The 12,352-nt window shown below is 48.1% G+C and overlaps 4 protein-coding genes across 4 annotated transcripts; 1 reads left to right on the forward strand and 3 right to left on the reverse strand.

Annotated features, from left to right (window-relative positions):
- Window positions 1–120: 120 nt before the first annotated feature.
- A1O9_09426 (uncharacterized protein) lies at window positions 121–853 on the reverse strand (the record flags this gene model as incomplete). Its single annotated transcript, XM_013401396.1, has 2 exons — window positions 121–440; window positions 502–853. 2 exons carry the CDS (start codon window positions 851–853, stop codon window positions 121–123), a joined length of 672 nt encoding a protein of 223 aa, XP_013256850.1.
- Window positions 854–3,872: 3,019 nt separating this feature from the next.
- Window positions 3,873–4,430, reverse strand: A1O9_09427 (uncharacterized protein; the record flags this gene model as incomplete). The annotated part of the gene is made up of 1 exon (XM_013401397.1): window positions 3,873–4,430. The coding sequence occupies one exon, from the start codon at window positions 4,428–4,430 to the stop codon at window positions 3,873–3,875; it is 558 nt and encodes a 185-aa protein (XP_013256851.1).
- Window positions 4,431–6,963: 2,533 nt separating this feature from the next.
- Window positions 6,964–7,284, forward strand: A1O9_09428 (uncharacterized protein; the record flags this gene model as incomplete). Its single annotated transcript, XM_013401398.1, has 1 exon — window positions 6,964–7,284. A coding segment is annotated over one exon (321 nt), but the record flags the coding sequence as incomplete, so codon positions are not given.
- A 983-nt stretch (window positions 7,285–8,267) lies between these two features.
- A1O9_09429 (phosphoenolpyruvate synthase) lies at window positions 8,268–10,676 on the reverse strand (the record flags this gene model as incomplete). Its single annotated transcript, XM_013401399.1, has 1 exon — window positions 8,268–10,676. One exon carries the CDS (start codon window positions 10,674–10,676, stop codon window positions 8,268–8,270), a length of 2,409 nt encoding a protein of 802 aa, XP_013256853.1.
- Window positions 10,677–12,352: the final 1,676 nt, after the last annotated feature.

Here is a 12,352-nt window from a genome sequence, read left to right on the forward strand (position 1 = left end):
TACAAGACCTGGAGGTCGTTCTGGTGGTATTCTGTATCCTGTATTACATTTGAAAGTTCGTCCTGCCTGATTTCATGCCAGCTGGCAAGCTACTGGGGCACCGAACTTCTCCTGGTTATTTTATTTCTGTTGACTCAATTTGCCTCTGATAAGCTCCCCAAACTCTTGAGACTTCCTTGGGAATGCCTTGATCATTTCTTTCGACCACTGAACTTGGCGGTAAACCTCTAGTGGCAGGATCCATCCATATGCTTCCTCATAATCTCCAACATTGACCATGGTATCAACAAAGTCGGCTATCTCGATCCTGGCCTGGGCTTCGGCAGCCATCTCCCGATTGAACAGAGCTTCTCTCTGCGAAGAGGACTCAGGGCCTCCACCAACTCCTTCACCTTTGGTTTTCCTGACTAGGAGCCTTAAGACAGAGTATGGTAGCTTAACTAATGACTATTTTAGCTTTCATAGAACCTGCAATTTGGTCCGTCGTGGTTCAGGACTAACATTTCTTGGCTATATCAGTCTCCAAGCCTACAAGAGTTGGAATACTGAGGTAATCAAAGTCAGCTACCCAAGAGTCAACCATATTTGAAAAGTCTTCAGGTGACCATGCTCGCGTCTTTGGGCGTCTCGTAGGAGAAGGGTCCTGGTCATCATCTTGACCATCGCTCGTCTGTGCGATCGGCCAGAACCCACAATGCAAAAACTCTGGTGGCGCCAAATTTTGCACCTTGGTCGTTGTACTCTTCGACGATTCTCCTTCATATGGTGTTCTTTTTTTGTCTTTGCAGTGATGCGATGCACAATCCGAATGGATTAAGTGACCTATCATTTCCTTGTCAATAGTTGTGTCCATTGGATCGCAACCGGATAGTGCAGTGAAAGGGGACAAAAGTCTATAGCGACTAATAGGAGAGCTGAGGTGTTGTTTGACTCAAATGCTGGTGAAATGGTATTTTTGAGTTCTCGTCTGGTGGCTTTATCCTCGTGCGTCGAATAATTCTAGCTCGAAATACTCATATGCCAGTGGCTACTTATAATTGTGGTGTGACTGTAAAGTATGCTTAGGATTACATGATCTGGCGACCCCTGCAGCAAAGCTCAGAATCGTTCCGGGTTGCACATCGACAAGGCCAGCGCGTTATCGAAATCGTGACTGTGAACAACTTATGTATTTGACCGCAATAGGACTATAACTCATTGCTAGCTCGTGATATTTAGAGCATTGTTGGAATTCAACAGAACACTCTTTAGCTCTTTTCCTGCAAAACTTCTTCTCCCAGATAACAATACTATGATAAAGCTCTGTCTCCTATATTTCGCGGCTCATATCACAGTGATTCAGAAGCCAGTTATCTTTCTCGCTAGTAGCCCATGGACGTGCTCCTAGGGAGCGAGATGGATGCGATGCTCGAGAGCTGCTGAGAACTTCGGGATTGGGAGCCCGGCTACAGGCAGCCAGTCCATAGAAGGCAGGGTGCGAAGAGGGTGGTCAGTATCACTATACTCCAATAGACATAGGCGTCAGGGAAGTCTCGCCATCCAGATAAAGATGACTCTTTCAGGGAGCTGATCGAATAAATAGTCCGCAAAGGCAAAGCCCTTATGAGACCGTACCAGCGATTTATACACTAAGTGATAACTCTTGTTCAGAAAGAATTCTGCCCGCTAGTGAAGTGACACCCTGAATTGGAGGGTTGTGGAGGATAATAAAGCTACTGGTAGCCTCTAGTTATTGTGTCGTGGGCCGGGACGTGCGTTAAGCGTATAGACACCTTGATGTTGCTCGCCTTCGCGTTGCTAGGTATTTCGCACCTGCTGCAGTCGCATCAACCCAGGACTGAGCTCGAGTACCCCTGTTGAACGGTAACAATGTTCCAACCTTTCAAGTAAGTTCATGCAAGGCCTATTCGCTGCTCGCATCCCAAAGTTGCCGCAAGGTCTCACGACGGACTGTTGTAACTCTTCTAAAGAGACGAAGCGGACAATTGGCCAATCCACTATGTGGATGCATCGAATTCTTCTCAGACTGTCCACTTTCAAGAATGTGATGGCCATGCAATTCTTCAACAAGCACTGACTGTGCATGGCAATGGTAACAGGGTCCGAGGTTACTTGGCCCATAGGCCTATGTGATAGCTCGACTCCTCGATACCATGAGCGTCGTCCTCCTGATCTTCCTCGTACGTCGAGTCACTCCATCCATTTTCGCTGTCCTGATCGCAGGATCCTGATTCTGTGCTAGACCCACTCCCGCTTTCCCAATCATCAGGGTCAACCTCTTTGGTTTCTACAATGCTTCCTGGGGCTGCTAGCATATACTCAGTGGTCTCATGACTCCGTGAGAACTGAATCCCGGACGATATATGCTCGCTCGACGACCGAGAAAAGTGGTATTCTCCAATAGTAGAATTTTCAAATTCTTCAGAGTCTTGACGTCTTGCCTCTTGTTTGTCGTACCAATCGTCCACTAAGAATTCCGGTTCGTCTGCCTCTGCTTCCTGCCCATAGTCACATTCTGCAGTGATGAAGTCTTTCGTCAAGTCAAGTAGGGTCGCATGGCCGATGAGTTTATTAAGCTGAGGCTCAATTTTACATGCTTCTTGTTCAATCTTTGTTCTCGAGAGGTAGGCAAGTTTGTAAGCTAAATCCCGTGGTTGCAATCCCCTATCCGAGGCTGAAAGTGGTGTTGTTGGGGCGATAGCAGATGTCTTGGCACTATCCATATTGTGTATTTGAAGTTAAGTCATCAATGATATAAGTTCTGCCCATAAGTTTTGATTATATTGATACTGCTCTAAAAATACGACACAGTGCGACACTTCGTGCTTAAGTCATTGTGACTCCTTAACTATTGAGTTCAAGAAGAGTACGCACTACCGTCGTTCGTAGAATTGTAGCGAGAGTATCTCACATGATCCTGGTTTACAGAGAGGTCGCGATGGAGTGGGAGTGGTAGAAGCCTCGAGAACGTGTTCGAGTTGGCCAATCGGGGCGAGGAGGTCAGACCAGTAGGGTACCAGAGGCACCCAAGCTAGACATGAAAGCCTTTTCCCGGCGATGATGGGATTTGCTGGGCAGAGACTCCATGAACCATCATCCGCGTTGCTGAAACACATGATGACTGCAACCTCCGATACTAGGTATTGTGACTGCTCCCAATTAGTATGACCTTGACCTATGTCCAGCACAGAATCGTACGATAACTTTGACCGACCGCAGTGGCATGATGCCTGCAGTGCAAAGTCAAGGGGGGGACAGCTCGATTGCGGAGAAGACTCGCTCCTCGTTTATCTCGCTTTCCGTTTCGCCGAGGGCTCCGGTATACGAGTACGGGTTGTCGCGGCGATTCAGCTAATGCTGCATAATTGACGGGCATTATCATTTGGCCCCTGCATCTCGTCCTAGGTTGTCGCAGTCTTCTCGTTATGACTACCGAGCGTGCGTATGCCCAAATTTCTCTCACGGGGCGAAAATGAAAGCATCGACATCACTATCTTGGCTATCACTTCAGTCTACTCTTAATTCAATTATGTGTAAATATATGGCTCTTTGTGATTGAATGCGTATATTTCAGTGTGATTCACGAAATCATACCTGCCGCACACTACTTGTATGGTTCCTGCCCGTGATAGCAGGTTTAGCGATTTCTGCTCTTATTGTTGCCCAAGACGTGGCATCCACACGCTAGAATCAAGGCTGCATCCCTTGGGAAGTCAACGCGTAAGAAGCTTAAGTATGGGAAGGACTTGTGTCCAGTCGTTCGGCATTTTGAATTTAGGACTCCCCCCCTTGGCCGAGCTCCACTCCTAATGGTATTGTAGGATGCCATCCTCAAGAACTGCATGCTCAATCACTACGTTCTACAATACCCTTCAAGCATCTTCAATAGTTACTTTCTTTGTGAATGTCTTCCCAACGACCTTGGGCACAACGACCTTGAGAACTCCATTCTTTAAGCTTGCTTTCACTTTTTCTTGATCAACCGTAGCCGGAAAAGCGAAAGTCCTGGTGAATTCTCCCACACTCCGCTCAGAAATCCAGTATGTTTCCTTCTGCTCTGGGTTTGCAACTATAGTAGCCTTTTCGCCATTCTTCTGATCGCCGGCATCTACAGGTTTATCCGCGTCTGCGGCCGCTGGTTCTTGGGGCCGATGGCCTTCTTCCATATAGTGTTCAGTACGGCCTTTGACGACCAAGGTGTGCTCATCGTTGAAGGTGATGGAGATGTCCTTCTGGTGGATGCCTGGCAACTCTCCTTCGAGAGTGTAGTTGTCTTGGTCTTCTTTGACATTAAATCTGGGTGTGAAAGAACGTGCCGCCGAGTCAGACATCTTTTGGAGCTCGTTGAAAGTATTATTGAACAAAGTGAAGAACGGGCTAAATTCCTGGCGCATTGGAGCAAAGATTGGAAATTGAGGTAGTAGTGCCATATTGGTCTTGGACGAAAATGGTCTTTTAGTGACGGGTGTACTCGATGCTCTTACTAAATAGCGGGTGAAGATGTGGAATGAACCAGGCCGAACTCGATAAGTGCACATGAAGTTCTGATGTGAGAGATAGTTGCATCTCTTTGTTTGGCATCTTTCGATTTATAACATTCTCAACATCATTATGTTAAAATAGAGCGTGAAGTCTCATGATACTACATGGTCCATGCCAGCCTTTGACTGGACGCGTGCCAGTGGATTCTTTGTCCAGTGGATTCTTTCTCGAAATGACTAGCTCTCGCCGTATCCACCGTCCTCATATGATTGTGGGATGATTCCACACCTCAGTTTGGTCTGGAGCAAGATCCGTTTATCTCCGATTCGCTTCTGAAACCTCGTTGACACGTCGTGGAACGAGAGGAGACCATGAGACATGGGATGTTTTGTTCGAGTAGAGGGAACTCATCTCCGCACCGTAGCGTAGCTGGGTGCAAAGCAGCTAGGACCATGCACATTTGACGAATGAGTTTGAGAAAGGGGCCCCGCACAGTATCGTGTTAGTCATAATACTTGTCGTCCAAGCTGAGACGTCTCAAAGTTGGGGAAAGTTATGTCTAAGACGAACAGGGAACCCTATGTGTGCAAGCTCGCAGGCTTTATTTGTGCTGCGTAGGATACTAGAGGTCTTACAGCGTGCAAGTCAGCGGTCTTCTTGACCCAGATCCATCATTAGAAGGAAAGTGCATTCAGATATAAGCATAGAACGTCCAATAGAGGAAAGCCTTTTCCCGCCAGTCATCATAGTGATGCAGCACCGTAGCAAAGAAGTTATGTATACATACACCTGCGACGCAGGCAGTTATTACTCCCACATTGACTATAGCAGTGCTAGTGATATCGATGCAGGGGGATTTATCAACAGCGCAGAGTCACATGTGCTCAACGTCAGGATGCTTCAGTCGAGATCCCGGTCGCGATCCCAGCCAACAGAATGATCATTAAGTTTTTGGTCTTGATGCGCTTTCCACAGCAGATTCGACGGCGTGGAACTTCGAGAGCCGTAATGCTCCAGATTACTTCCTTCGGCTCCAATCCAGGGCGAGCTTGAACGCTTAGGTAGTGTAATTTCCACGGTCTGCTGAATTGGTTCTGTGAAGAAAACAAAGGCGACGTCTGCTTCATCTTGCAGTGTCACAACCTGTGATATTGGCTGTGGGTGACTTGTGCCCTCCGTACGGTGGGCTTTCTCGAGTGGCCTCGTTCTGGCCTCTCCTGTATCCTTTGGAGTTTGTACTTTGCACAGATGATTCTCGTCCTCAGTCGGCGCAAAATGCTGTTCTGAAAGATCTTGCTCTTCGTCGTTCTCTTCTGGCATGTCTTGTGGATGTTGAATGTGGTGCAACTGGACGACCTTTTTGGGAATAAAGCTTTCATGCAAAGGTCCTGGATCCGGTGAGTACTCGGTCTCGGAATTGTAGGACGACATCATCAGCATTGAAGGGTTAAGCAAGCACAATCAGTATTTGTGATGTTTCTGGCGTTCGAGACTTTGAACGACTGTGGACCAGAGAAAATAACAATATAGTTATGCGACCTCCTTGGTCCCGCCACAAGATACACCTGGTGAATCACCTGAGTCACTTGGTATTTGTGCACTATAAAGTCAATGATTAAGAATAAGGCTAAGATCACGCCATTCCGTATTCATGTCAAGCTCACGTCATTGTACTAGCAAACCTCCGTTACGCGAATGCGAGCTGGAATCTCCCTTCTGCTGAGCATGGCTTCCTCCGCACTTCCTTTGTAGTTGCCCTCTACGACAGTGTGGAGTGATTCCCTAGCATCTTGAATTACCTTGACGGACTCCGCGACCATGCCTCAGCGAACAAAGTAAGCAGTTAGCGTCTAGGGCCACTAGTTGTCATGAGCCTCTTTTGGAATCTCCCATACATTGCAAAACCCGAGCTACTAGAGCTTACCGCGGAAAATGGCGCTCTGGTGATTGGTCAAGAACTAAACACATACGAGATCGACCTCCGAATCATATTGAGTGGCTGAGACTGTGAAGGAAAAGGCTGGTACTTATTCAAGCCTGACGTTCGAGTGACCAGTTAACTGAATTAATTGACCACTTAGTAGACCGAGAGTTCTAAGATCGAATAGCCTGTTCTACGTAATAAATACGCAGGAAGAGGACGCATAAGGGCCCAAGACATGAATTACGATCAATGTCTCCGTGGACCAACAGTAGGTGTTGAGCGACTGTTGGAACGGTATTGCACTTCGTAACGTGATGGTTCGAGGCGAGACCCTTTATAGGTGCACTCAGTCTCTCAGCATCAATCACGCCATATACATCGTATTCGCCACTTCCTCGAATATGGAAAGAGAGGGGTTAAGAAACCTGCAATAAAGATGGAAGGGGGTAGATCGAGCCTTTAGAAGAGTTTGACGAAACCCGTAGCTTTGGGAAGCGACACTCAGGCTTTGCACCACTACCATTATGCTCTCAAAAATATTGTCTTGGTTCAGGTGCATTCATCACCACGAAAAGTCACCGCAAGAACGAGCAAAGCGAGCCTCATCAGTCAGCAACAAACATTCTACTGAGAATCTCTCTGGCTTGAGTGAGCTTAATGTCCCTTCGCCGATTCAAAACGGCGATGAAACCGGTTGGCATCGGCGACATACACTCGAAGAAAACATCGAAGCGATGTCACGTGGCGAAGATCCAGACGATGAAGAGGACCAAGAAGACGGCCTCAGACGCAACCATACTTTTCAAGAGAATATTCAATTAGCATGGGGACTTAGCCAAGACTTGCGCCGCCGATCTCAAGAACTCCGACGTATCTCCTGCGGGTGACCATGAAATGTTTCAAAGACTTTAGCCTAGTCGAGCATGGCTCGTCTTGTATATCGCCACGGATATTGACCAGCTTTGTGATTATGGCCACGATGAACGCAACTACTGAGTCGCGTTTATTATGGATCGACAGCCAGGAATGTGTCAACAGTGCTTAGAAATGCATAGGAATTGCTGGGGGAGCAGACGTCGCTAGTACAGAGGTTTATTCTAGCCCACTACGATAAGTCCACCGCAGAAGGGTACATGACGACGGAGGTAATCCGTGTGGCTCACATTGGTAAAGATTTCGTCTCAAGGGAACATTGATCATGTAGTTGGCAATAACACTGACGATAGGCTCGCGATATCGTAACAAGACGGTATCGACTCTGATTAAATGGGGTGATGAGGCATCTGTCATGTGAACTCGAGTCGCGTGTAGATATGCATTCCGCGCTATTGATTCTATCGAGACAGAGCGATACAGTATTATTCTCTTGCCTCGAGGCGACAAGCTGTTTGCGTAGGTGCGACAGCGACCTAAGTGTATCGATGCCCGTGGAAAGCATAGACCCGCCTGCCAAGAGTTCCCCCCCCCTTCCTCGGAGGTATTTCGCAAAGATTCGGGGGTCTTCAGCCCTGCTGCGAGACCTGACCGATCGATCGCCGATCTGATTTCATCATCCACTCATGATATACGAAAACCTTGGCTCATGCCACCAGTAGTCATTGTTATGCGGGCTTGGGCGAACGCCACCAAAAGATCACCGAAAGGGTAGTTCGTGGAGCTTCGCACAGTGGTCTTGCGTATGAGGTACAAACCACTTGACGAGAAAGGCAAAGTACTCAAAGCTTAACAATTTTAAGGTTACTTGGTAATTAGCGTCTCGGCATATGCCAGTAATTCAGTAATTGACGCTTGGCATTTCAGTTCTCTACCTAGTATTCCCTGCAATCGTCACGACTTGCTCGACTTTTGCGCTTTCTTACCTTCAATGTCCATCTCTTCCAGAGTTCTTTACCCCTTCCGCAGCGATGACATGCTTCTTCACCTCCAAGAAGCTATCTGGACTCACACTAATCGAAATGATCCCAGTGTTGACCAAAAACCTAGCAAACTCCGGATGGTTGCTTGGCGCCTCGCCACATAAGCCAATCTCCTTCTCCTCCTTGCGAGCGACGTCAATCACTGTGGCAATCATCCATTTCACAGCTTCGTCTTGTTCGTCGAACAGGTCTGCAAGCTCGCCTGATGCGTCGCGGTCTACACCCAATGTCAATTGGGTGAGATCGTTGGACCCGATACTGAATCCGTCGAAATGATGGGTGAACTGCCGCGCCAGGATGACGTTACTGGGGATTTCACACATAACGTAGACTTGTAGACCCATTTCTCCTCTGCGCAGACCGTTATCAGCCATGACTGAAAGGACTTTCTCTGCCTCGGCAATTGTTCGACAGAATGGAATCATTACTATCGCGTTTGTGAAGCCCATCGTTTCCCGCATACGTTTTATCGCTGCGCATTCGAGAGCGAAACCTTCTTTGTATCGGGGCGAATAATAGCGAGACGCGCCTCTGAATCCGAGCATGGGGTTTTCTTCTTTTGGTTCAAATGCCGCCCCGCCGATGAGGTTGGCGTACTCATTGGTTTTGAAATCGGACATACGGATGATTGCCGGCTTGGGATAGACCGCAGCACAAAGGCATGCCAATCCGCGCGCAAGTTTGTCGACGAAGTATTCGGGTTTAGTTAAGTAACCTGCCGTAAAGTGAATTATTTTTTCACGGGCAGCTTGGTCGTGAACTTGGTCGAAGTGAACTAGTGCCATTGGGTGAATTTGAATCGCGTTGCTAACTACGAACTCCATGCGTGCGAGGCCAATTCCGTCTACAGGCAGGCGCCACCATCGATACGCAGAAGCTGGATTTGCGAGATTGAGCATAATCTTTGTACGTGTTGGAGGAAGACCCATAACATCGACTTCAGTGGTTGTGATCTCCGATATACCTTGGTAGACGAAACCTGTGTCGCCTTCGGCACAGGAGACGGTCACGTCTTGTCCACTATGTAGTACATAAGTGGCGTTTCCCGTACCCACGACGGCAGGCACGCCAAGCTCGCGACTGACGATGGCAGCGTGGGAGGTGCGGCCACCGTGGTCCGTGATAATTGCAGCAGCGCGTTTCATGATGGGCACCCAATCTGGATCGGTTGACTCTGTGACCAAAATGGAGCCGTCGATAAATTTGTGGATATCCTTGGCCGTCTCGATCAGACAAAGGCGGCCGCAGACGGCGGCTTCGCCAATAGAGTGACCAGTGGTAATGATTTGACCTTTTCGAACAATCTTGTATGTCTTGAATACACCCGCTTCACGACGTGCATGAACGGTCTCTGGACGAGCTTGGACGATGAACATCTCGCCGGTGACGCCGTCTTTGGCCCATTCAATATCCATTGGACATCCGTAGTGCTTCTCGATGATACAAGCCCACCGCCCCAAGCTGAGTATTTCCTCATCGTTGAGCACGAAACTGTGCTTCTCGGCCTTGGAGGTAGGCACGTTCCGGATAGGCGTGTTCTCATTACCATAAACCATTTTGATATCCTTCTCGCCAAGTTTCTTCTCGATGATGGGAACCAGCTTGGGATCGGACAGAAGGGGCTTGAAGATTTGATACTCGTCAGGATTGACTGTGCCTTGGACGATATTCTCACCCAAACCCCATGCGGCGTTAATGAGGATGACTTTGTCGAATCCGCTCTCCGTGTCGATTGTGAACATCACGCCTGAGCCGGCTAGATCTGAGCGGACCATACGCTGCACGCCAATTGACAGCGCGACCTTCATGTGATCGAAGTTTGCATTCTGGCGGTAGCTAATGGCCCGATCGGTGAAGAGCGAAGCATAGCAACGTCGACAGGCGCCGAGGAGAGCAACCTTTCCGGAGATATTCAAGAAGGTCTCTTGTTGCCCAGCGAAGCTAGCATCAGGCAGATCCTCGGCCGTCGCGCTTGAACGCACAGCAACCGACAGATCCTTTTGTTTCGAACGCGCGCAAAGCTGTTCGTAGGCACTCTCGATGCTCTCCGCCAAGTTTCGCGGAAAGTCACCACGGAGAAATAAGTTTCGCACCGCGGAGCCGGTCTCTTGAAGAGTCAATTTGCCGGTCTCCCAGTCGAGAATCAACCTTGCCATTCTCTCCCTAATATTGTTGAAGTCGACATAGTCCCAGTAAGCCTCTGATGTAGTCGCAAATCCCGGTGGGACACTAACGCCCTTGACGTTGAGTGCACTGATCATTTCCCCAAGGGAGGAGTTCTTACCCCCAACTGAAGCGACATCACCTCGGTTAACCTGTTCAAAGTTACGGACGAAGTCTTTTGTGCCGTTCATCATGAATGGATGGAGTTGTGGTTTTCGGTTTGCTATGGAAGGGCGAGGCGTTTGAGGCGACATCCAGGAAGCGCAACGCATATGTATCTTGACTGGGTTTCAGAACCCTTGATGGCGCGTCACATAGAGTGCCTCGATCATCACGAGATTGCAAGTGGACATACTTCGACTGCAAATGAGGACGTATGGTGGAACGGTCTTCGCAAATCTATGACTAACGACTCTAACCGGAATGATGCAGGACTGGCCAACGGGCTTAAACATCAGGTGATGGTGGAAAGGTCTGCTGTGATCAAGGCACTTAGCCAAATTGATGCACTACTTACATTGGAACAGTCACGGTCACCTGATGACCACCTCCATCAACCGCTCACGGATTATGAGTACAAATCTAAGTTTTTTCTCCAGAGGCATGAGTATGCCTAAGTGAATTCGTTGCTTGCTCATTTGATCTCCTTCCAGCACTTCTCAATGAGCTTCCTAACTCTTCGTTCAAGAATTAGTCTTACACTGGCCTCCCACTGTTCATGGCAGAGATGCTGCTCGGAGATCTTCCATTCAATCTCTTCATACACTATCTATTTCGAGTCTCTGTGTTTCATCTTGGCGTAGTGTAACTGGAGAAGAATCCCCCTTCTTGGACGCAAAAACAACATCTCGAAGTCGCACAAGATCACTAGTCATAATGTGTGATGTCGTTGCTAATGAAGGAGACTTGATTCCCTTAGCGGCCTGAAAATAAAACCACTCTTTATTGGCCGGAGGATTTCATTTTATTGGATTGAATACTAAGCTACTTTATAAAATCTTAGAGCTCCTAGGCTGTAAAAGATCGGGTCGAATGAGCTAGCAGAGGAACGTGCAAATAGCAATCTTCCTCCTTGGAACAGGTCGCTCTTTTTGTTTGAATAGTCTTTTTGATTGCTTCCTTCGGCTCCACCACCGATCTGATAAGTGAAGCTTCCCTCCCAGCCTATGACGCATATCTTAGCACATGGCGGATTTGACACGAAAGTTGATAGCTATCAGATGCCGCAGTAATGATGTCAGGAGTCCATTACTCAAATTACTTGACCTCATTGAAGAATGGGTTGTGGTCTCTTCGTCTCCTCGATAACAGCTTTCGGTTCGTTACTTGGGGCTTAATCTTTTCCCAAATGAAATTTTTCTCCCTCGGAAGAATCGACAGATTTGATACGCATGCTTCAATAGTATCTCGGTAGGCACGTGCAGGCTCCAGGAAGATGGATGGAAATGGACGAGAGGCCAGAGGTAGCTCGGTGTCCTATTGCCAAATGGCGACGAGAAACCTAAGCCGCCTTTGGTGGCTAGCATATGAGATGCACTCATCCAGTGCGTCGAGCGTGCTGGTAAGTTTTGCGGACTCGGAGCATATCCCAGTAAATGTAAATTCCACAGTCAGGATGCGCCACTGTGGCAAACCACGCCCCTCCTTACACATTAGATTTTATGCTTCCAGCCACGGGATGGCCGATCAGTCAGCCCCAGCCCTCCTGTAGGCTAGCAAAGTCGTCTCCTTCAGATATCGATACAAAGCAAGCATCAAAATTTTGGTTGATTCTGCTGATCGTTGCCATCGTTTACCGAACTCTTCAAGCGAGACAGTTTTCAATCAAGGAGCATTATCTACCCCCTTAAGGCTGCATACACTTCGG

The sequence above is a fragment of the Exophiala aquamarina genome (genome assembly GCF_000709125.1).
Source record: "Exophiala aquamarina CBS 119918 chromosome Unknown aczIA-supercont1.10, whole genome shotgun sequence".
In the NCBI taxonomy this organism is placed as follows: domain Eukaryota; kingdom Fungi; phylum Ascomycota; class Eurotiomycetes; order Chaetothyriales; family Herpotrichiellaceae; genus Exophiala; species Exophiala aquamarina.